This window comes from Phocoena sinus, chromosome 15, assembly GCF_008692025.1.
Source record: "Phocoena sinus isolate mPhoSin1 chromosome 15, mPhoSin1.pri, whole genome shotgun sequence".
Taxonomy (NCBI): domain Eukaryota; kingdom Metazoa; phylum Chordata; class Mammalia; order Artiodactyla; family Phocoenidae; genus Phocoena; species Phocoena sinus.
In genome coordinates this window covers 59,060,477-59,086,473 of record NC_045777.1, presented here as the reverse complement: position 1 = coordinate 59,086,473, position 25,997 = coordinate 59,060,477, and the positions used below count along the sequence as shown (strand labels likewise).

At 43.9% G+C, this 25,997-nt stretch overlaps 1 protein-coding gene across 1 annotated transcript in view; it reads left to right on the top strand.

Annotated features, from left to right (window-relative positions):
- Positions 1-25,756, top strand: part of LOC116740470 — a 176,760-nt gene extending 151,004 nt beyond the window's left edge. Inside the window, exons 67-69 of the mRNA XM_032606118.1 lie at positions 23,508-23,514; positions 25,492-25,503; positions 25,593-25,756. Of these exons, the coding sequence (XP_032462009.1) occupies positions 23,508-23,514; positions 25,492-25,503; positions 25,593-25,756 (183 nt within the window). The remainder of the gene's footprint in view (positions 1-23,507; positions 23,515-25,491; positions 25,504-25,592) is intronic.
- Positions 25,757-25,997: the final 241 nt, after the last annotated feature.

Below are 25,997 nucleotides of genomic sequence, written 5' to 3'. Positions count from 1 at the left end.
TTGAAGGGATAAGCAAAATGTATATATACACACAATGGAATATCATTCAGCCTTAAAAAGGACGGAAATTCTGACACAAGCTACAACATGAATGAACTTTGAGAACATTATGCTAAATGAAATAAGCCAGTCACAAAAAGACCGATACTGTATGATTCCCCTTCTATGAGGTACCTAGAGTTGTCAAATTCATAGAGACAGAACACAGAATGATGGTTGCCATGGGCTGGTCTAAGAGGATAATAGGAGTTGTTTAATGGGGACAGAGTTTCAGTTTTGCAAGATGAAAAGCGTTCTGGAGAATGGATGGTGGTGATGGTTGCGCAACAAAGTGAAAGTACTTAACACTACTGACCTGTGCACTTATTAAGATGGTCAACCTTTTTGTGATGTATATTTTGCCACAACTAAGGATCTTTTAATTAAAAAATTTTTACTGAGCACCTACTTCATATGCTAGGCATGGTGATACAACTCTAAACACTGAACTTATAACCACTGTAATTATAAAAAACGAACACACTTTAAGGAGACAAAATTCTAAGAGCAAGAACCAGCAGAGTCAGACAATAGACACAGACCCACAGGAATTCAGAAATGGGTTTATCCAACACAGACCATAAATTTCGGCAGGGATAACAAGCAACTCATGCAGCTCAATATCAAAAAAACAAACAACCCAATCCAAAATTGGGAAGAAGACCTAAATAGACATTTCTCCAAAGAAGATATACAGATGGCCAACAAACACATGAAAGGATGCTCAACATCACTAATCATTAGAGAAATGCAAATCACAACTACAATGAGATATCACCTCACACCAGTCAGAATGGGCATCATCAAAAAATCTACAAACAATAAATGCTGGAGAGGGTGAAGCTGGTGAAGAAAAGGGAACCCTCTTGCACTGTTGGTGGGAATGTAAATTGATACAGCCACTATGGAGAACAGTATGGAGGCTCCTTAAAAAACTAAAAATAGAACTACCATATGACCCAGCAATCCCACTACTGGGCATATACCCTGAGAAAACCATAATTCAAAAAGAGTCATGTACCACAATGTTCATTGCAGCTCTATTTACAATAGCCAGGACATGGAAGCAACCTACGTATCCATCGACAGATGAATGGATAAAGAAGATGTGGCACGTATATACAATGGAATATTAAAGGAATATTTAATATTCCATTGTATATATGGAATATAAAAGGACCCCAAAAGGAACCATAAAAGGAAACGAAATTGAGTTATTTGCAGTGAGGTGGATGGATCTAGAGTCTGTCATACAGGGCGAAGTAAGTCAGAAAGAGAAAAACAAATACCGTGTGCTAACACATATATATAGAATCTAAAAAAAAAGGTCATGAAGAACCTAGGCGCAGGACGGGAATAAAGATGTAGATCTATTAGAGAATGGACTCGAGGACACGGGGAGGGGGAAGGGTAAGCTAGGACAAAGTGAGAGAGTGGCATGGACATATATACACTACCAAATGTAAAACAGAGAGCTAGTGGGAAGCAGCCGCATAGCACAGGGAGATCAGCTCGGTGCTGATCTAGAGGGGTGGGATCAGCTCTGTGCTGATCCCCCCTAGAAGGGTGGGATAGGGAGGGTGGGAGGGAGACGCAAGAGGGAAGAGATATGGGGATATATGTATATGTATAGCTGATTCACTTTGTTATAAAGCAGAAACTAACACACCATTGTAAAGCAATTATACTCCAATAAAGATGTTAAAAAAAATTTTGGCAGGGAACTAGAAAATTTTTAAAATATCATATCTGGAAAGAACCAAAGATATCATATCAACAGATGGCAGAAAAGGAATTTAATAAGACTGTCTAATGCTCATATTTTCTTTTTAAAAAATTCTCTTAGCAAATGAGGGCTAGGAGGGACCTTCCTTAACCTGGTAACTTGAGGTATTTGGTATCCAGCCTTTAACATCACAGTTGATGGAGAAACATCAGAAGCAAGGAGATAGACACTCTTTCTCTCTGTTTCTATTACATATTGTATTGATGACCCCATCACACTCAGTAAGACCAGAAAAAGAAATGAAGTACAGAGATTAAAACTCACCTGCTGGGACTTCCCTGGTGGCACAGTGGTTAAGTATCTGCCTGCCAATGCAGGGGACATGGGTTCGAGCCCTGGTCTGGGAAGATCTCACATGCCGCGGAGCAACTAAGCCCGCGAGCCACAACTACTGAAGCCTGTGTGCCACAACTACTGAAGCGCATGCGCCTAGAGCCCATGCTCTGCAACAAAGAGAAGCCACTGCAATGAGAAGCCCTCTCACCGCAACAAAGAGTAGCCCGCGCTCGCTGCAACTAGAGAAAGCCTGCGCGTAACAACAAAGACCCAACGCAGCCAAAAATTAATAAATTAAAAAAAAAACAAAAAAAGCCTTACCTGCTGATGGTGTGCCTTGCCCAGAGAGGTGCCGAGGGTCTTCCTGGGTCTGTGACCCCTAAGTTGAAGAGGTCCCTGCTTCAGTGTGAGCTGGATATCCAAGGGGTAAGGCTGACTCCTTCTGAAAGTAAAGAGAAGTCATTTAGATGTCACCAAATGTTCTGGAAACATCTGAATGTCCCTGCTGCTTTCATGACCTGGATACCCTCTCTTCATCAGGACTCAGCCCCTGAACTCCCCTCTACCCCCCACTTTGGGTGCACCCTCCATGCTCCCAAAGCATCACGTGCTGGGGTTCAGCCCTCTCCCAGGCCAGGAACTCCTGGGGTGGGGGTGAGGGCATGTCTCACAAGTGCAGGGAACCATCTAACCATACCCACTGCTCTTCCAAAGGGGGAGATGTCCTTTTAATGAGGGCCACTCGAGGCCTGACCCTGCTGGGCCTACAGCACGCCAGGGGCTATAACAGGGGCCCTCAGCTCGCTTCCAGGAAACGGCAGGAGCTCCCTGTCCTCTGGGCCTACAGCGAAGCCTTACTTCTTTTTTCTTTGCAGTTTGAGATTTTGCCTGAGCCAGCACCAGGCTGCCAAAGATTTCAGACTCCCTCTCCTCCTACCACAATCCCATCTCGTCAGCAAGCTCAAGATTCCTGTCTGGGGCAGGACAAGCAGCACGAAATGCCAAGAAACTCAGAGAAGACCAGGAAAGATACAGATCCAGGAAAGAAGGGCTGTTAGGCATTGATTTCAGAATGCTTCTGGGGGCGGTAAAGCCCACACTGGTCTGGGTAATGCTCCACCTCCCTCAACACCTGCCCTGTAATTCCAGGAGGCAGCCTGGCCTGCCGGGCCCAGCTCTGGAGAGCGGAAGCCACTCCAGCAACTGTTCTGCCTGAGATATTTAGTCACTCGCTGGCTGCTGTTTCGGAAGCCTCAGCTGTATGAGCCAGGCTGCCCCGGGTCTCCTAGCCTGGGATTGGCTTCCCCTGCCCTCTTCAGGGTCTCCCCTGAGGCATGAGGATCCTTGAGGGGAAACTGATGGTCCCAAATCCCTTAACCACAAGCCTGGTTGGGTGCTTCCCTCTTTGGGGTAGAGCCTGACTCTAAGACTGAATGCTCCAGGGGGCCGGTTTCCACAGACGTGTGCTCTGCACCTGGGCACTCAGACCCCAAGAGTTACAGCCCTAAAAGTTGTTCACTTTCTTTGGGGGGAGGCTTTTCCATTGAGTTTTCAACTGAAAAAATAAAGCTGGCAGATTCCAAGAACATGTCCATTAGATTGCTGGGGTTAGCCATCCACTGGAGAGATTGGCTGGGGGATGGGGGCGGTGTTGGGTGGCTGTGAAACCTGCCCACCAGTAGGGGGTTCCCAGGGCCCTCTCTACACCAAGTCCAGAGTCCAAAGCAAAGGGTGAAGCTTCAACCATGAGGCATGGGGCCACCAGAGGGCCAGACGCCAGACTGTCCCTGGCCTCCCCATACGTAAATGCCTGGCACACAGCAGATGCTCAGTGAAGTTTAGAAGAAGGAGCTCTAGAGAGTTTTAGAGTTTTTAGGAGTGAATGGGAATCAGGGAGCCGGTCCCGCTCATTCCCACACTCTGGAGGGAAGGGGGAGGGGATGGCTGTCGTGATTGATTGAGCAGATGCCATGTTGCCATGGTTACAACTAGACGATCCCAGAGTACAGGCACTGCTCTTTGAAAGACGTTTGCTCTTAGACTTTATAATAACCCAATGAGGAGTGGACGATCCCCACGTAATAGAAGCAGCAGGCTCAGAGAGCCCAGGGGATGTACCCAAGGTCACACAACTAGCAGATGGCCAGGCTGGCGCTGATCCCCAAGGCTGCCCAACAACAGCCATCTGCCTTCTACATTCTCAACAGCATCGTGCCATCTACAGGCACACCTTGTTTTATTGCACTTTGCAGATGTTGTGTTTTTTTGTTTTTACAAATTGAACGTTTGTGGCAACGCTGCGTCGAGGAAATCTATCAGTGCCATTTTTCACAGAGCATTGCTCACTTCGTGTCTGTGTCACATTTTGGTAATTCTCACAATATTTCAGACGTTTTCATTATTATTATATGTGTTATGGTTTAATTAAGGTATGTACATTGTTCTTTTAGAAGCAATGCTATTGCACTTAATAGACTACAGTGTAGTATAAACATAACAGACGCAGTGGGAAACCAAAAAATTCACGTGACTTGCTTCATTGCAGCGGTCTGGAACTGAACCCCAGTATCTCTGAGGTGTGCCTGTAGTCTGCCACTTACTTTAAGAAAGAGTCAAATTAACTTTAGCCTTGTCCCAAGCCATAATGTGTAGTGCTTGTTCATCCTTTCCTAATATGCATCAAAACAGCCCATAAGCCATGTGACGCCCAAGCAGAAATGCACCCACAACTGTCTGAAGTGCTGTGCTAGGCCTTGTTGCTGGGAACTTGGCTCCGGAGGAGGGAGGGAGACAATGGAAGAGAAAACTGGAATGCAGGGGCCTGAGCAGGCCGGAGATAGATGCGCCTACAATCTGCAACCACCTGTAGATTTCTAAATCTGTGCAATGGCTCAGCGATTTCTGGTCCAGAAAGGAAACTGCAGACTTCCCAGCCTGCCTCCCAGCTCTGTCCCTCACATGCTTACCAGGAACCCAGCAGTGGGCTGGGCACAGTGGGTGCCCCAGGAGGGAGAGCAGTTCTCCCTTCTCCAGGCTGATTTAAGATCAACACTTGGCAATTTGGGGCGTGTGGGTGGGTGTGCATGCACATGTACGGCATTTAAAGAAAAACAGAGAGGGAAGGATTCCATTAAAAATACCTATAAATATTCAACCCTCAGAATGGGAGAAAATATTTGCAAATGAAGCAACTGACAAAGGATTAATCTCCAAAATTTACAAGCAGCTCATGCAGCTCAATAACAAAAAAACAAACAACCCAATCCAAAAATGGGCAGAAGACCTAAATAGACATTTCTCCAAAGAAGATATACAGACTGCCAATAAACACAGGAAAGAATGCTCAACATCACTAATCATTAGAGAAATGCAAATCAAAACTACAATGAGATATTATCTCACACCAGTCAGAATGGCCATCATCAAAAAATCTAGAAACAATAAATGCTGGAGAGGGTGTGGAGAAAAGGGAACACTCTTGCACTGCTGGTGGGAATGTGAATTGGTACAGCCACTATGGAGAACAGTATGGAGGTTCCTTAAAAAACTACAAATAGAACTACCATATGACCCAGCAATCCCACTACTGGGCATATACCCTGAGAAAACCATAATTCAAAAAGAGTCATGTACCAAAATGTTCATTGCAGCTCTATTTACAATAGCCAGGAGATGGAAACAACCTAAGTGCCCATCATCAGATGAATGGATAAAGAAGATGTGGCACATATATACAATGGAATATTACTCAGCCATAAAAAGAAACGAAATTGAGTTATTTGTAGTGAGGTGGATGGACCTAGAGTCTGTCATACAGGGCGAAGTAAGTCAGAAAGAGAAAAAGAAATACCATATGCTAACACATATATACGGAATCTAAGAAAAAAAAAAAAAAGGTCATGAAGAACCTAGGGGCAAGATGGGAATAAAGATACAGACCTACTAGAGAATGGACTTGAGGATATGGGGAGGGGGAAGGGTAAGCTGTGACAAAGTGAGAGAGTGGCATGGACGTATATACACTACCAAATGTAAAATAGATAGCTAGTGGGAAGCAGCCGCATAGCACAGGGAGATCAGCTCGGTGCTTTGTGACCACCTAGAGGGGTGGGATAGGGAGGGTGGGAGGGAGGGAGATGCAAGAGGGAAAAGATATGGGAACATATGTATGTGTATAACTGATTCACTTTGTTATAAAGCAGAAACTAACACACCATTGTAAAGCAATTATACTCCAATAAAGATGTTAAAAAAATACCTATAAATATTCATACCTACAGCAAACAAAGAGCAGGTACAGAAAAATTTCTTTGAAATTGACTCGCCATGAGATAACTTAGTAAAATGTGGGAGAAGGCAATTCAAAAGTAGAAAAATACAACTGAGGAGTAAACATTAGGCAGAAAATTTAATTTTACTGGTAATCAAATATGAATGAAAATAGTGATTATAACTTAATCTACTGCAAAATAGATACATAAATAATGATACCCAGAACTGGTGAGGCTGTCAGCAAAACTCATCCCCTCAAATTCTGTAAAGGGCAGTTTCAATTAGTACAACCTCAGTAGCATGTTTTGAAAGTCTTAAAACCATTTGTTCCTTTGACCTAATAAGCCCACTCCTGGGCCTTTATCCAAAGCGAGGGAGGGAAGAAAGACATAAATGATTCCAAAAGATTTCAAAATAATTTCATTATTCAAAATAATGGAAAATTAAAAACAGCCAACAGGGAAATGATTTTTTAAAGTTGTATTAGTTGCAAACATTATCTTGAACTCATCTGTCAAAAAGTTCAGCATGAGGCAATGTATTAACATGAAAAAAAGATTAGCCTCCAAGTAAAGCAGAAGACAAGACAGCATAAAAATCTGCACTAATAGTGACTGCATATGGACAAAAGCTGGTAGGGAATAGAGGAAAATGAAAACAGTTCATATGAGAATGGCAGGACACTGTAGCTGATTATTTTTCTTTTAAAATTTCCTTTATAAATATTATGATGCTTCTTGTCCCAGAGAGTTTTTAAAAATTAAAAAGTAAGGAGGGGGCTTCCCTCATGGCTCAGTGGTTAAGAATCCGCCTGCCAATGCAGGGAACATGGGTTCAAGCCCTGGTCCGGGAAGATCCCACATGCCACGGAGCAACTAAACCAGTGTGCCATAACTACTGAGCCTGCGCTCTACAGCCCGCGAGCCACAACTACTGAAGCCTGCGTGACTACAGCCTGTGCTCCGCAACAAGAGAAGCCACCACAATGAGAAGCCCACGCACCGCAATGAAGAGTAGCCTCTGCTCACCACAACTAGAGAAAGCACGTGCGCAAGGAAGACCCAGTGCAGCCAAAAATGAATGGATAAAATTAATTAATTAATTTTTTTAAAAAAAAAGGAGGGAAGGAGGGAAGAAGGAAGAAAGCAACCCAAGTGTCCATCAATGAATGAATGGATGAAAAAAGTGGTCTTGGGCTTCCCTGGTGGCACAGTGGTTGAGAGTCCGCCTGCCGATGCAGGGGACACGGGTTTGTGCCCTGGTCCGGGAAGATCCCACATGCCACGGAGCGGCTGGGCCCGTGAGCCATGGCCGCTGAGCCTGCGCGTCTGGAGCCTGTGCTCCACAACGGGAGAGGCCACAACAGTGAGAGGCCCGCATACCGCAAAAAAAAAAAAAAAAAAAAAAAAATTGGTCTCTCCCATAACATTATGAGGTTAGAAATCAACTACAAGAAAAAAAGCTGTAAAAAACACAAACACGTGGAGGCTAAACAGTATGCTACTAAACAACCAATGGATCACTGAAAAAAATCAAAAGGAAAACCAAAAAACACTTAGAGACAAATGAAAATGAAAACACAATGATCCAAAACCTATGGGACACAGGAAAATCAGTTCTAAGAGGGAAGTTTATAGCACTACAGTCTTACCTCAGGAAACAAGAAAAATCCCAAACAAACAACCTAAACTTAAACCCAAAGCAACCAGAGAAAGAACAAAACCCAAAAGTTATCAGAACAGAAGAAATCATAAAGTTCAGAGTAGAAATAAAGGAAATAGAGACAAAGAAAGCAATAGAAAAGATCAATGAAACTAAAAGCTGGTTCTTTGAAAAGATAAACAAAATTGATAAACCTTTAGCCAGGCTCATCAAGAACAAAGGAAGAGGGCTCAAATCAATAAAATTGGAAATGAAAAAGAAGTTAACAATGGACGTCACAGAAATACAAAGGATCATGAGCAACTATATGCCAATAAAATGGACAATGTAGAATAAATGGACAAATTCTTAGAAAGGTACAATCTCCCAAAACTGAACCATGAAGAAATAGAAAATATGAACAGACCAATCAGAAGCACTGAAATTGAAACTGTAATTTAAAAACTCCCAACGAACAAAAGTCCAGGACCAGAGAGCTTCACAGGTGAACTCTATCAAACATTTAGAGAAGAGTTAACACTTATCCTTCTGAAACTATTTCAAAAAATTGCAGAGGAAGGAACACTCCCAAACTCATTCTGTGAAGCCACCCTGATACCAAAACCAGACAAGGATACCACCACAAAAAAAGAAATTACAGGCCAATATCACTGATGAACATAGTCACAAAAATCCTCAGCAAACTACTAGCAAATCAAATCCAACAATACATTGAAAGGATCATACACCATAATCAAGTGGGATTTATCCCAGGGATACAAGGATTTTTCAATATCCACAAGTCAGTCAGTGTGATACACCACTTAACAAATTGAAAAGTGAAAACCATACAATCATCTCAATAGATGCAGAAAAAGCTTTTGACAACATTCAATACTCGTTTATAATAAAAACTCTCCAGAAAGTGGGCAGAGAGGGAACATACCTCAACATAATAAAGGCCATATATGACAAACCCACAGCTAACATCATATTCAACAGTGAAAAGCTGAAAGCATTTTCTCTAAGATCAGGAACAAGACAAGGACGTCCACTCTCAACACTTTTATTCAACATAGTTTTGGAAGTCCTAGCCACAGCAATCAGAAAAGAAAAAGAAATAAAAGGAATCAGAATTGGAAAGGAAATAAAACTCTCACTGTTTGCAGAGGACATGATACTATACATAGAAAATCCTAAAGAAGCTACCAGAAAACTACTAGAGCTCATCAATGAACTCAGTAAAGTTGCAGGATACAAAATTAATACACAGATATCTATTGCATTTCTATACACTAACAACAAAATATCAGAAAGAGAAATTAAGGAAACAATCCCATTTACCACTGCATAAAAAAAAACAAACCTAGGAATAAACCTACCTAAGGAGGCAAGAAGACCAGTACTCAGAAAACTATAAGACACTGACGAAGACATTGAAGATGACACAAACAGATGGAAAGATACACTATGTTCTTGGATTGGAAGAATCAATATTGTCAAAATGACTATACTACCCAAGGTAATCTACAGATTCGATGTGACCCCTATCAAATTACCAATGGCATTTTTTTTTAAAACAGATCTAGAACAAAAAAAATCTTTAAAATTTGTATGGAAACAAAAAAGACCCAGAATAGCCAAGGCAATCTTGAGAAATAAAAATGGAACTAGAGGAATAAGGCTCCCTGACTTCAGACTATACTACAAAGCTACAGTAATCAAAACAGTGTGGTACTGGTACAAAAACAGAAATATAGATCAATGGAACAGGATAGAAAGCCCAGAAATAGACCCGCGCACCTATGGTCATTTATCTATGGTGAAGGAGGCAAGAATATACAATGGAGAAAAGACAGTCTCTTCAATAAGTGGTGCTGGGAAAACTGGACAGCTACATGTAAAAGAATGAAATTAGAACATTCTATAACACCATACATAAAAATAAACTCAAAATGGATTAAAGACCTACATGTAAGATCGGATACTATAAAACTCTTAGAGGAAAACATAGGCAGAACACTCTTTGACATAAATCATAGCAATATCTTTTGGGATCCACCTCCTAGAGTAATGAAAATAAAAGCAAAAATAAACAAATGGGACCTAACTAAACGTCAAAGCTTTTGCATAGCAAAGGAAACCATAAACAAAACGAAAAGACAACCCACAGAATGGGAGAAAATATTTGCAGATGAAGCGACCAACAAGGGATTAATCTCCAAAATATACAAACATCTCGTGCAGCTCAATATAAAAAAAAAAAAACCAAACAACCCAATCAAAAAATGGGCAGAAGATCCAAATGGACATTTCTCCAAAGAGACATACAGATGGCCTAAAAGCACATGAAAAAGTGCTCAACAATGCTAATTATTAGAGAAATGCAAATCAAAACTACAATGAAGTACCACCTCACACTGGTCAGAATGGCCATCATCAAAAAGTCTACCAACAATAAATGCTGGAGAGGGTTTGGAGAAAAGGGAACCCTCCTACACTGTTGGTAGGAATGTAAATTGGTACAGCCACTATGGAGAACAGTATGGAGGTGCCTCAAAAAACTAAAAATAGAGTTGCCATATGATCCAGCAATCCTACTACTGGGCATATATCTGGAGAAAACCAAGATACATGCACCCCAATGTTCATTGCAGCACTATTTACATAGCCAAGACATGGAAGCAACCTAAATGTCCATCGACAGATGAATGGATAAAGAAGATGTGGTATACACACACACGCACACACACGCACACGCACACACACACACACACACACACACAATGGAATATTATTGAGCCATAAAAAGAACAAAATAATGCCATTTGCAGCAACATGGATGGACCTAGAGATTATCACACTAAGTGAAGTAAGTCAGGCAGAGAAAGACAAATATCATATGATAATACTTATATGCAGAATCTAAAAAATAATACAAATGAACTTATTTACAAAACAGACTCACAGACTTAGGAAAAAAAACCCAAAAAGACAACTTTTGGTTACCAAAGGGGAAAGGTGGGGCAGAGGGATAAATCAGAAGGTTGGGATTAACATATACATACCAGTATATATAAAATAGATAATCAAAAAGGACCTATTGTATAGCATAGGGAACTCTACCCAATACTCTGTAATAACCTATATGGGAAAAGAATCTGAAAAAGAACGGATATATGTATAACTAAATCACGTTGCTGTACACCTGAAACTAACACAGCATTGTAAATCAACTATACTCCAATATAAAATAAAAACTTTAAAAATAAAAAAGTGGTCCCTCCATGCAATGGAATACTATTCAGCCTTAAGTAGGAAGAAAATTCTGATGCATCTTACAACATGGATGAACTTTGAGAACATTATGCTAAGTGAAGTAAACCAGACATAAAAGGACAAACATCATAGAATTCCACTTATCTGAGGTTCCTAGAGTAGTCAAACCCTTAGAGACAGAAGGTAGGTGAGGGTTGCCAGGGCAGGAGAGAGAGGGAAGGGTACTTAGGGTTTAAGGAGTATAGAGTGTCAGTTGGGGAAGACCAAAATGTTTTGGAGATGGATGGTGGTGATGGTTGCACAACACCGTCAATGTATTTAATGCCACTGAATTATCCACTTAAAAATGTTTAAAATGGTAAATGTTATATGTATTTTACTACAATTTTTTTTAAGGAAAATAGAAAGGAAGGAAGGAAGGAAGGAAGAGGCTCAAAGGATTTTTTTTTTCTGAAATTGAGGGGCTGGGGAGCAATGACCAGTGCATGTTTATAGGGACAGAAGCCTAGAAGGTGTGCGAAGGTAGCCACAGCAGTGAGTGAGGAGGAGGAGGAAGGAGGTAGAGACAGCTTGGTGAGGAAGAAAATACCCTTTCCTACTTGAAGGTGGAGTTCTAGTTTCAGGGAAAATAACATGCAACCCATTTGCTGGCAGAAACTTGTGTAAGGAAGGGAAAAATTGCTTTTCTCTCTTCCCATCTTAGGTTCATTGGCTGGGGCCCTGTAAATGAGACTGAGCAAAGACAGACAGAAACAGAAGTTTACTAGCACCCGCATCAGGCATGCACATGGGAGCACTCAGAGATTAGTAGCTCAAAGGAGTGGTTAGCACTTGGGCTTATGTAGCATCGTAACAAAAGAACAATACATTTTTAGAAAAGTGACCAGATAAAGGAAAAGGACTTGGAGCTTCTAGGGGCAGTAAATTGTGGTGGGAGGGTAAATATATGGGGAACTAGGGGTAGAGAAAGGCTAGTTTTTGGCAGGATTTGTTATGTAGATTACTCTGTGCAGACAAGGGTCTAGTGTCTCCAGTAATTAACCTCTGTCCCTCTGGTAGAGAGGAGGGGAGACACATTTACATATTACGTCCTGCTTTTAGGCGAATAAGGGGAGGGCAGAGCTTTTCTTATATCTGCTTCTCAACTGCCTTCAGCTCAAAATAACCATTACACCGAAGTAGCATATTTTGGGGTGCCATGTTCTGCTCCCCTTCACCACCATCAGTCCCACTCTTGCCATGTGTTGGGGTTACGACCAAATTAAAGGGTGGCCATTGTTTAAGTGTGAGCCTGAGTTTTACAACAGAAGTGGAAGAGGAAAAACAGTTCATGTTGACCCTTGTCAAGTGAGGAGGAAAGTGACCCAGTCAACCCACATCTTATGAAAAACTTAGCTTTTATTACCTAACCTCGCTTTTCAATTCTTTCCAAAGACAGGGAAGGAGTGGGTGGAAATGAGGTCACGCTGAAGCACTCTGGCCAGTAAACTTGGAATTGAGCTGCCTGGAGAGGAGCAAGATGCTTGACTGTCTAACAAAGATGCTTTCCAGTGAGTTCCTGCTGCCCCAGGGGGTCTGGGATGTGATGTGTGTCTTAGTGTATTTCTCCTTGGAAGCATGTGTCCATTTCCTGAATGTAAAAGTTTTCACAAATTAATAAATGAACAGAAAAATGCTGACCTTAAGTCAATCCAAAAGTTGTTTTACTGGGGGGGGCGGTGTTGAGCTAATCAAGACGAGAAGGGGACAATCAAGGCTGTCTATGCAAAAAAAATTGAAAACTTAGAGGAAATGGATATTTTCTAGGGGGAAAAAAAAGTACCCACAAGTACCAAAACAGAAAGCATCTAACTAGACTACATGAAACTACAACCATCCCCCAAGCCCCCGTGGTGGTGGTGGTGAGGAACAGAGCCTGATCTCAGGCAGGGATGGTTTCCCAGGTGAAGTCAGCCAGTTTAAATGCTAACTCCAATGCTATTTAAACTGCTCCAGGGCCTAGAAGAAGAAGAAACACTTCCAAATTCTTGATCAGGAACCTGTGGAACACTGATGCCAAAAGCCAACAACTATAGCACAACAAAGGAAAACCACAGGCCAATTTCATTTATGTAAAAGTCAGTGCAAAAGTCCAAAATGAAAGATTAGCAAATAAAATCCACAGGAACATCAAAAGGGAAAAATCACCAGAACCGAGTGAGACTTGTACAGTACAAGGACGGTTTGATATTAGGACATCTTTTAATTCACTTTATATTAATATATTAGAGAAGAAAAATCATGATTGTAAGAGATGTTAAATGGCATTTGACAATATTTACCCATTTGTTAGAAAATCTTTCACAGAATCAGAAAAGGGATACTTCATTAACATGATAAAATTACACACACAAACGAACGCACACACATCCAGCCAAAATTCAGCATCATTTGTGATGGCTGGAAGCAACAAGTTCCCATGAGACTCTGGAACAAAAGAATGCCCTGCACCACTACTTTGTTTGGAAGTTTCTAACTGATGAAAGTAGGCAAGAGAAAAAATAAGCAATTTAAGGAGAAAGAAAGAGGGGAAATAATTATGTTTACTCTGGAAACTCCAAGAGAAGCAACCAAAAATGTGGCAGGCAGTGAGAGATTTCTCTAAGGGGTCAGATAGAGAAGTAACCTACCAAAACAACTAGCTTTCCTATGTACAAACAGCAAGCAGCTGGAAAAGTTAACAGAAGAACATATCCCGCTTACAACAGCACCCCTCCCCAGTAAACCTCCCAGAAATAAATGCACAAAGATGTGTACAATCTATGTGAAGAAATCTATTGAAAGCTGCGAGGGATGTAAAACACTACAAATGCAAAGAAAGCCATACTGCATATGTTCTGATCTAGAAAGGTTCAACACTACAAAGATATAACTATCAATACCAAGCGTTAGGGAGTGTGTGGGACTGGAGCTCTCACGCATGCTTGTGGGAATGTAAGATGGTGTGGCCACCCTGGGAAACTAGCAATTTCTTAAAAGTTAAACATAAATTTACCATATGGCTCAATGATTCCACTCCTAGGTATCTACTCAAGAGAAATGAAAATGTACACTCACACAAAGACTTGTGCACAAACACCCGTCAGCTGTTAAATGAATAAACAAAAGGCAGTTATGTCCATACTACAGGATGCCACTCAGCAATGAAAAGGAACAGAGGTGAATCTTAAAAACATGGTGCTAAGTGAAAGGCAGATGCAAAAGACCACATATTGTATGATTCCATTCATATGAAATGTCCAGAAAAGGAAATTAGACAGAAAGGGAAAACAGGTTGTTGTTGTCTAAGGATGTGGATAGAGAAAGTGGCTGCAAATGGGCACAGGGAATCTCCTTGGGTGATGGAAATGTCCTAAAATATGTAAAGATGGCAACACAACTCTAAATTCACTAAACATCACTGAAATGTATGCTTAAAATGAGTCATTTTTATAGTATAAAAATAAAGCCATTAAAAAAGTAACTTCTCGAGGCTTCCCTGATGGCGCAGTGGTTGAGAGTCCACCTGCCGATGCAGGGGACACGGGTTCGTGCCCCGGTCCGGGAAGATCCCACATGCCGCGGAGCGGCTGGGCCCGTGAGCCATGGCCGCTGAGCCTGCGCGTCTGGAGCCTGTGCTCCGCAATGGGAGAGGCCACAGCAGTGAGAGGCCCGCGTACCGCAAAAAAAAAAAAAAAAAAAAAAAAAGAATTGAGGAAAAAAATTAACTTCATAAATTTAACATACAAATAACATGATCTCAATAAAAATACCTCACAGGGATATACGTGCATGTGTGTGTATATGCTCATGCATATTTTTTTTTTTTTTTTTTTTTTTTTTTTTTTTTGTGGTACGCGGGCCTCTCACTGTTGTGGCCTCTCCCATTGCGGAGCACAGGCTCCGGACGCGCAGGCTCAGCGGCCATGGATCACGGGCCCAGCCGCTCCGCGGCATGTGGGATCTTCCCGGACCGGGGCACGAACCCGTGTCCCCTGCATCGGCAGGCGGACTCTCAACCACTGTGCCACCAGGGAAGCCTCATGCATATTTTTTAAACTAGACAAGCTGATTCTAAAGTTTATGAAATTTTGGGCTTCCCTGGTGGCACAGTGGTTGAGAATCCACCTGCCAGTGCAGGGGACATGGGTACGAGCCCTGGTCTGGGAAGATCCCACATGCTGCGGAGCAACTAAGCCCGTGCCCCACAGCTACTCAGCCTGTGCTCTAGAGCCCATGAGCCACAACTACTGAGCCTTCATGCTGCAACTACTGAAGCCCGCGAACCTAGAGCCTGTACTCTGCAACAAGAGAAGTCACAGCAATGAGAAGCCCACACACCACAACAAAGAGTAGCCGCTACTCTCCACAACTAGAGAAAGCCCGTGTGCAACAACGAAGACCCAACGCAGCCAAAAATAAATAAATAAATAACTTTACAAAAAAATAAATTTTATGAAATTTTAAATAACCAGAATATTTCTGAAAAGAATAATGAAGTAAAACTAACCCTACTAGACACTAAATCAGATTATACTACAGTAATTAAAACAATTTCATACCAACAAATATCTATGCATGTATATGCATACATACGTATAACAAATCAATGGCACAGAAGAAAAAGTCAAATACACACAATACATTCAAAAATGTAGTATATAAATAAGACTTTATTTCAAATCAGTGGAGAGGGGGCACTCTCTGGTTACTGGTACTAGAACAACTGGGTAGCGTCTGGGATAAAACTTGTTAGGTCCCTCTACCTTATTCCTTCCACCAAAATAAATTCTGAATGAGTAGATGATTTAAAATTAAAAAATTAAACAGTAAAAGTACTAGAAGAAACTTTTTAAACCATCTCTTGTTAGGGAAGTCCTTTCTAAGCATGACTCAAAACCCAGAAATCATATATATATATATATATATATATATATATATATATATATATATATATATATATAAAATAAAAAGTTGTAGAAGTTTGCATGGCCAGCCCCAAAGGATTATCCCTCCCTCATCATAAACAACTCTAAAAGTAAACAGTATATATATACCAGTTGTTTGCAGGAATTGGGCAGTGCAGCACACAGCTGCAATCCTTGAGAGAAGGGAAGTACATGAGATAAAATCTCACCATGGCTTTCTTTGGAAAGGAGCACTTTCCAAACTGCTGAGTGAGGATGTACAGTTCAAATAGAAAGCAGCAGTCTTGTTAACTGGAGGAAATGGAGATCAGAGTTCAAGGATGCTAGGGAATTTGGGACTTCCAGGACAAGGCACAGAGCGGGAAGGAGCCACACAGAAGGAGGCACAGAAATCTGCACAGAGGATCCTCAGATCGTTGGCCAAATTCTAAACCATGCTTGTATACAATGAGACTCTATGAGGTGTAGTGGAAAACCCATTCTAACAAAGTTGAACACCAAGCCTTGATATGTTCAAAGGTGATCAGTCACTAATTTAACTCTCTGCAAGAACAAAACTCAACATTCTTTAGAAGAAGATAATAGATCTGGAATTTTTACATGTTATCCACAATGCTCAGCATAAAATCCAAATTACTAGCTATGTGAAACAGGAACACACTGTTAATAAAAGCAGATCCATGCATGACCCAGATGTTGGAATTAGCAGACAAGGACTTTAAAATATGTTAAAGGGCTTCCCTGGTGGCGCAGTGGTTGAGAGTCCGCCTGCCGATGCAGGGGACACAGGCTCGTGCCCCGGTCCGGGAGGATCCCACATGCCGCAGCGCGGCTGAGCCCGTGAGCCATGGCCACTGAGCCTGCGCGTCCGGAGCCTGTGCTCCACGGTGGGAGAGGCCACAACACTGAGAGGCCCGCGTACCGCACACACACACAAAAAGAAGTTGTTCACACCTAAGAGAAATGATCCTATGTGGAAGCCCAAATCTGCAGAACAGGATGAGAAACAATCCAAAGAACTGATTTTTACAAGTGTTTTACTCCAGCTAATCTGAATTGGGAAGGAAAGGATAAGAAATTTTACCCTTCTCTCTCGACTGGGCACTACAGAGAGATCTGGAAGAGCTGACTGGCAAGAATTTTTATCCTCCACTGGCTTCTGCCAGTTTACTCAGAATCCCATCTTCAGGCTCCAGAGCAAGTAGGGCATCCCAGTGGGTCTCATCTGGGTCACCAGAAACTGAAGGGGAGAAAACATAATTTTCCCTCTATCCTTCCTAGTTCTTGGCTGAGACTTTTGTAATAAAAGATTAACAACAGAAAAATGAATAGAAGTTTATTAATATGTCTACCTCATGTAAACATGGGAGATACTCGGGGTGGGGGGGGAAATGAGTTAACACCCCAGGTGACCTAAGCCACCAGCTTAAATGCTATCCTCAGCTAAAGACAAAAGATGTGGAGAAGTCAGTTGTGGGGAGGTTACCAGGAAAAGCATAGTTAACAAGGGTAAGAGAGGGAGGCACCCTTACAAATAGAGATTTCCTTTAAAAATGTAAATTTCCCTTACAAAAGGGTAACTTCTGCTCTGTTTTTAAAGCTTCTCATGTATCTGCTATTTCTCAAAATAATCAGCTCAAAATAATCCTTTGTCAAAGAAACATATTTTGGGGTGGCATATTCTGTTACCCTTCAGTACTTTTGGATGGAATGGTTAAAAACTGAGAAATGGGCTTTTTTAATGAGGAATACCAAATACTATACTATCTGTTCCCTAACTTCCAAGTAAATGTTTCTGTTTCCTAGGAGCCAGGCACAGCTCTGAGATTCCTGTTTCATTAGGTGTTAGGAGTCCCTTTTTCCAAAAACTAGAAACAACCAACTGCCCATTGACTGATGAATAGATAAACAAAATATGGTCTATCCATGCAATGGAATATAATTCAATCATAAAAAGGAATGAAGCACTGACACATGCTATAACATTGATGGGCCATGAAAACATTATGCTAAGTGAAAGAAGTGTGAAAATTAAAACAGAAACCTCATTTAAAATGGAGTCAGGAGGCCTGAAGGGGGAGTTCTCATGCCCCACTACTGGATGTCAATCCCAGACCCCAACCTTGCATCTCCAGAGTACTACTTTACTACCCCAGCAGAAGGAAGATTTTCTCCTCACCCAGCAACTGCCCAGCCAATGAGAGACTGTCACAATTCAGCGAGTGAAAAGCCACTACACTTCAAACTCCCAGTTTCCTCCAATGGACTCTTTGTTTATAACAGCCCCTCCCAACTCTCCTTTCATCCTCTATACAAGAACCTGCCTCTCTTTTGTTCTCTATACTTGCCTGTGGCTCGCCATGGATTGCATGTCCTGAATTGCAATTCTTTGCTGTTCCCTAATAAACCTATTTTACTGGTAAAATAATTGGCTGTTTTATTGTTTTAGGTCAACAGAAGCCAGACACAAAATGCCACGTTATATGATTCCATATACAGGATATGTCCAGAACAGATAAACCCAAAGGGACAGAAAGTAGATTCATGGTTGTCAGGGCATGAGGGGGATGGGAGGACTGTGGGGAGATGATGGGTATAGAGTTTCTTTCAGGGGTGATGGAAATGTTCTGGAATTAGTGGTGATGGTCGCACAACCTTACGAATACACTAAAAACACTGAACTGTACACTTTAAAGGGGTGAATTGTATATTATGTGAATTATACCTCGATTCTTTAAGAAAGACTAGTAGGAGAAGGAAAGTGCTGCAAATGGTATTTTGGTTTCATAATAAAACAAGGGATTCTCAAAAAAAAAAAATACGAAAGAAAGGAAGGAAGGAAGGAAAAGAAAAAGAAATCTCTTTCAGTTTCTGCAGACTTCTTTCATCCCCCCATCCACCCACCCAGAGAATATATTGTGTGCTCCCACCCAATCAGATAAAAGGCCTTTGTTTGCCTTTGAATTTGGAGCCCAGCAGGTAAGATAGAAATGGGTCCCAAGTAAAGAGAGAGGAGTCCCGCAGCCCTACTTAGATCTGAGCCTCTCATACTCCATGACCCACTTTACCCAGTAACAGCCTTCCCTTCCTGTTTACCATCTGCAAGAAAGAATAAAGTGGCACTCGTTTTTCCTTTTTCACCAATAATTTATATATGCCAAACTTTGCAAACAATGGTTTCCTTAGCAACCTCTGACCCAGTCTCTTCAGATACAAATTGCTCTCCAGGTGAACTGTCCTTTTCCAGCCAATCTAAGTTTATTTTGAAATCTCACTTAAGACAGAAAAGTTGAGGTTTTCACAAAGGTTGGCCATGGGCAAAGCATTAGCAGGAATGTCCAGGGCTGAGGGCCAAAGGCCAAGGAAACAAGGAGTAAGTGCTTTTACCATGTTTTAGTTTATCCTTCCATGCCCATGGTTAGTAAGGTCTGGCAGTAATGGATTTGCTTTTGAAGTTCATCAATTTGGTCTGTTTTCTCCAGTAGCAGTAAAAAAAAAAAGATGCATAATCCAAAATCACAGATAGGACAAATTAGGAAAAAAAGTGCTTTTGGAAAATGTTGACTTGGGGAGGGACAATTGTAACACGTCATTGTCTGGTTTTACTTTGAACCCTGGGAAAGATGATCAGACCAGGTGTCCACGCTCAGGGACCTTCTGTTCTAGAGAAAAGACGCTGCCTGGAGCCCTGCCCCCTCTTTGTCACTGCATGTCACACTCAGCCCACCTCTCAGCTCTGCTCATCTCACTGCCTTCCCCAACCAACAGTCTAGAAAAGAGCCGTGTCCACTCACCCAAAGGGTAGGGTGGTCACCCGAGTACTGTGGACCAGCTGCCTGCCTTGTGCTCTCTCTCCAGACCAGGGCTGGCTTCACAGGTGAGCAGAGTATACAACCAGGGCCCTGTGCTCAGAAGGACGCGCACACTTTCCTGCATGCTCTGTGTCACCATCTTGATTCTTCATTTTTTTTTTTTTTTTTTGGCTGTACCGTGTGGCATGCAGGATCCTAGTTCCCCAACCAGGGATTGAACCCATGCCCTCTGCAGTGGAAGTGTAGAGTCTTAACCACTGGACCGCCAGGGAAGTCCCTTGAATCTTAATTTTTGAATGAGGGGCCCTGCATTTTCATTTTATACTGGGCCCACCAAATTTGGTGGCAGGTCCTGCTTCAGAGCTGTTTAACGCAGGTCCTCAGGTGACTGGAACAGGTCAGAGTGTCCATAAAACAAGGGGCTGGCCAGCCATGGGACCCCTCCCAACAGGGAGACCCATCCCTGGCTCTAGAATCACTGTCTCGGAGCCACTTCCTAATGGAGCCTTAAACAGCTTGGTAACCGACCCCGAGACTATTTTCAGATTGGCAGCCCACCGCTGCAAAAGCAGGTCTGTTTCACATAGCTGTGGCATTAATAGTAACAAGAGGGGCCAGTGCCAAAGGACTAGGACCTGTTGTACGCGTTCTGTGCTAAAAATTCCTGGGAGGCACAGGACCAAGTCTGTCCTTATGGTGTTACTCTAAGTGGCACGTCCTGAGCACAAGAAGACCTGACCATCCTCTTCATCTGTGTTGGAGCACCTCTCAGGGGTGTACAAAGGCGATGTTTGCAGGATGGCTGGTAGCACCCAGCGGTTGGCCAGCTGTGCCTCAGTGGCCCTGGTGGATCAAACCTACAACCCAGCTTAGTCACCCTGGGCTCCAAGCCATTCCCAGCTGCGTGCCGGGATCTGAAAGGCCCTTCCTTTCCCAAAAAGCCTCTTCTGGAAGGAAGTGAAGACAGAGAGGAAACCACAAACCCTTATAACTCTAATAGCAGCGTCACCTTTTGGTCCACGGCCCCCTCCTAGAGACACGCTAGGAGGGGGTGGGGTGGAGGGATGGGGGAGGGAGCTGCATGTGCTGCATTTCATCCTGAAACCACCCTGGGGAGGGAGGGTGTCATTCTCCCATCTTTTTTTTTTTTTTTTTTTTTTTTTTGCGCTACGCGGGCCTCTCACTGTTGTGGCCTCTCATGCTGAGGAGCACAGGCTCCGGACACGCAGGCTCAGCGGCCATGGCTCACGGGCCTAGTTGCTCCGCGGCATGTGGGATCTTCCCGGACCGGGGCACGAACCTGTGTCCCCTGCATTGGCAGGCGGACTCTCAACCACTGCGCCACCAGGGAAGCCCCATTCTCCCATCTTATAAGCAACGCCATAGTGGCTGTGAGAGATGAAGCCCAGGCACTGAGAGAGGCCAGCAAAGCCGGGACAGGGACATGCTGAGTCTCTCTGACCTGGGGGCCTGAGGTGGGCCATTTGTTTCTACAGCACCTGGACCAGAGGAGCGGTGGTGTCAGCCAGGGCTGAGTTTCACTCTGCTGACAGAGGCTTCCCTCTTAAGGACACTGGTGGGGCAGGGCCCAGCCAGACCATCTGTCCCTGGGAACATTCTCTTACAGAGAAATCCAGCAAGGAAGTGACCGTGGGACCATCAACTTCTGCATCTCTGAAAAGAACTTCGTAAAAGAATGGAAGGAGGCAAGCACTGTGCTTACAATCAAAGGCTCAGGGGTTTCTCAGCTCAGGGAGGACTGCTGACAGTTTCCTTTTCCTATCTGGGTCCCAAATTCTGCCTCCAGATTTCTCAGTTCCAAAGGCTAACTTTAAAGCCAGAATCAACCCCTACTCTCTGCTATGCCTGACACCTACCCCTTGGCCCTCGCCAGGAAGGCTGGTGACCCACCAGGTCTTTGCTCCCCTAGACCGAGCTGGCAATAGCTGTAGGACTCTCAGACGCAGGCATGAGCTCTTTGCCCCCTTCTTCACCGTAATGACCACCCTGGGAGCCTATTAGCCCCCCTTAAACCTTCTGGGAACACGTAAGGCCTGAGCACTGCAAAAAGGATTAAGGCAACCGAGAAGAGGCATGTTTTTCCAATTAGTTATAAACCACCCATATTGGAACTTTTGCAAAACTGGCCACTCGCTTATGCATTATCCACGATTCCTCATTCTTTCTTTCTGCATTAATAAGTTCACAAGGTTTTCAGGCAGACTTGGTACTAAAGGCCCATAACCATGGACTAAACGTGGAATAAACCATGTCAAAGTGCCTACACCAGAATCCCAACGCCAAAAGTCCCATCTTCCGTGAGCCGTGCAACGAGGGAGGAGATGGAAATTAACCTCTACCTACCAAATATTCCCCACCTCAGGCTATTAACACAGTCCAATGCGTGCAATTACCTTTATTTTGGATTTGGATATACATTTTGCTATGCGCATACGTTTTTAAAAAGATTTTCCCTGCTGACATTTCTACCCCCTGTCAAGTCTGGTCCAGCCTGCCAAGGAGAGGAGACCAAGGTCCCAAGCCATGAGCTCATTCTCCTTAAAGAGCCGTGTAAGAAAGTCAGGCAATGTGGGGAAAGCAAGGGAAACGCCATTCTCACGTCTACAAAGTGGGTCTGACAATGGATAGGGCGGCTCTGGCAGCAGAAAGAGAACAGCAGGAATGCCAGAGCATCAGTGCCGGATACAGGCCTCCTGGTGAGCTAACAAGGTCATTCTGATTCCCATTTTGCAGATGAGGAAACAGGCTTGAAGAGGCTGTGCGTCCCAGGCCACACACACTTTGAGTGGTGGTGGAGCTGGGCGCTGAAACCATGTTGTCTGTCTCTAGAACCTGCTTGACCCCTTACGCTGCTGCATCCAGTGGGTCCTTGTGATGGACAGAATTCTAAGAGGCCCCCTCCCAAGAGTCCCACCCTTGGTGTATACACATCTTCTCCCCAGTCATTCAATCCAACACTAATCTAGGTGTGTCTGTGAAGGGAATTTAGAGATGTAATGTAAGTCCCAAATCAGCTGACCTTGAGACAGATGGGCCTGACCCTATCGTATGAGCCCCTTAAACTGGGGCTGAGAGGACAAATGAAATCAGATTGGAAGCACAAGAAGAATTTGACACTGTTTGGGGCTTGAAGATGGAGAGGGCTACATGGCAAGGAATGAGGATGGCCCAGGAGCTAAGAGCAGTCCCCAACTTACAGCCAGCAAGGGAAGGGGACCTCAGTCCTGCAAATGCAACAGTGCCGTATCAGAGAAGCCGCTGAGTTTGGGCCGATTTGTTAGGAGGCACTACAGTCCCTGACCAATGGTCTGGAGCACCAGTCCCGGCTGTCACACCTTCCAAAGACTGCATGCTCAATGCCTCTCCAGGCCTCCGAGGCCTCACGCTGCCCCTTCGGGCTCCCACAGGCCCTTAGAGCACCATTCTTTTCTGCAGGAACCAGGTAAGTGCAGTGAGAAGAGGACTGCCCTTGGAATTAGAAAATTCTGAGCAAGTCTTGAGCCTCTCAGGGCCTCACCTGCTTTAACTGCTGACCTCAGGGTGAGCCAGACAGCTCTACACCTGTGCCACCCAAGACTACCTGTAGCCATTAGCCACAAATGGCTGTTTAAATTCAAATTCATGAAAATTAACTAGAATTAAAAAGTCAGGGGCTTCCCTGGTGGCGCAGTGGTTGAGAGTCCGCCTGCTGATGCGGGGGACAAGGGTTCGTGCCCCGGTCCGGGAAGATCCCACGTGCCGCGGAGCGGCTGGGCCCGTGAGCCATGACTGCTGAGCCTGCACGTCCGGAGCCTGTGCTCCGCAACAGGAGAGGCCACAGCAGTGAGAGGCCCGCGTACCGCAAAAAAAAAAAAAAAAAATTCAGTTTGGTGAGTTGGCCTGCCAGATAAAATACAGGGCTCCCAGTTAAATTTGAATTTTAGGTAAATAGATAATTTTTTAGTATAACCAAGTCCCAAATATTGCATGGGACATACTTATACTAAAAGAAGTTTTCGTTTCTCAAATTCAAATTTAATTGGCCAGCCTTATTTTTTTTTACTAATTCATTTTTCAGGACAGTTTTAGATCTACAGAAAAATCATGACAACAGCAGAGTTCCCAAGTACCTCACACCCAGTACCCATTACTACTGTCTTACATTCATATGGTACATTTGTTGCAATTAATGGACCAATGTTACTATGTTATTATTAATGAAAGTGCATACTCTATTCAGATCTCCTTAGTTTTTTCCTAGTGTCCTTTTTCTGTTCCACGATCCCATGTTACTTTGAGTCATCACGCCTCCTTAGGCTCCCCCGGATTTAAACAGCCACATGTGGTAGTGCTCAGTGTGGATCCAGAGCGGTCCAGCTTGCCCTGGCCATGACAATTTCTCAACCTTTCCTTATTTTGATGACCTTGACAGTTCTGCAGAATGTTTAGTAGAATGTCCCTCAACTGGGATTTGTCTGATGGTTTTCTCATGAGGAGACCGGGGGTTATGGGTTTGGCGGAGGACGATCACAGAGGTTAAGTGCTGTTCTCATCACATCAGACCAAGGGCACATGCCTTCTTTCTTTCCTTTTTTTTTTGACCACACAACACAGCATGCGGGATCTTAGTTCCTCAACCAGGGATTGAACCCATGCCTCTTGCAGTGGAAGCATGGAGTCCTAACCACTGGAGCATTAGGGAATTCCCAAAGGGCACATGCTTTCAACATGACCTACCACAGCTGATGCTGACCTTGATCACCTGGTTGAGGTGTGTTTGTCAGGTTTCCTCCACTGTGTTTACTCTTATCCTCCTCCCCCCACCCCGAAGGTGTCCTCTCTGGAATGGAGTTACCACACACCGCCCGTGCTTAAGGAGTGGGAGGCATCCTGTTTTTTGTTTTGGGGTTTTTTTGCGGTACGCGGGCCTCTCACTGCTGTGGCCTCTCCCGTTGCGGACGCGCAGGCTCAGCGGCCATGGCTCACGGGCCCAGCCGCTCCGCGGCATGTGGGATCCTCCTGCACCGGGGCACGAACCCGCGTCCCCTGCATTGGCAGGCGGACTCTCAACCACTGCGCCACCCGGGAAGCCCATCCTGTATTTTTATTTACTAAATTTGGCAACCCTATCAGTGGTACCTGCCACATGTCAAGTGCTCAGTAGCTACCTGAGGCCAGTGGCTACCATAGTGGACAGCATCAAGTCAAAGCACACGGGCTGTCCAAACATGGGTTGTTCACGTACCACCCCCCACTACCGTTCACTTAACATTTTCCTGTAAACGGGCTCACTTTTAAAAAAAGGAAACGGAATATCACTACCTTACGACATCATTAGCAGCACCGAGGATGCCTCAGGACGTCCAAGAGTGCTTGTAGGTGGTCCGGCCCAGTTCCTCCCTGTTGGCTTTTTCCATCCTCTGTTTCTCCTCCTCTTCAGGGAAGCTGGGGGGTGAGTGGCCCCCTCGGTCCTGGTCCTATGGGCTCCTGAGTTCTTCATTTGTCCTTCCTCTGGCCAAGGCCCATTTCCCCTGGACGCAGGATCCCCAACCGAGGAGGCAAAGCGCTCAGCAGTCAACCAGTGCGGGGGCAGCTCTGACTTCCGCCAGGTGCCTCCAAGCCAAGAAGCTGTAGATCTGCAGCTGCTACACCTGGTTGATTATAAGACTTGCCTGGAGAGCTTTCTAACGCTTATATTTTCCTGAGCCCCACCCATGCGGATTCAAATTAAAGATGTTGGCAGACCAGTATTCATAGCAGCACTATTTACAATACAGTAGCCAAGACATGGAAGCAACGTAAATGTTCATACACAGATGAATGGAGAAAGAAGATGTGGTGTATATATATACGATGGAATAATACTCAACCATAAAAAGGAATGAAAGGACTTCCCTGGTGGCGCAGTGGTTAAGAATCCGCCTGCCAGTGCAGGGGACACGGGTT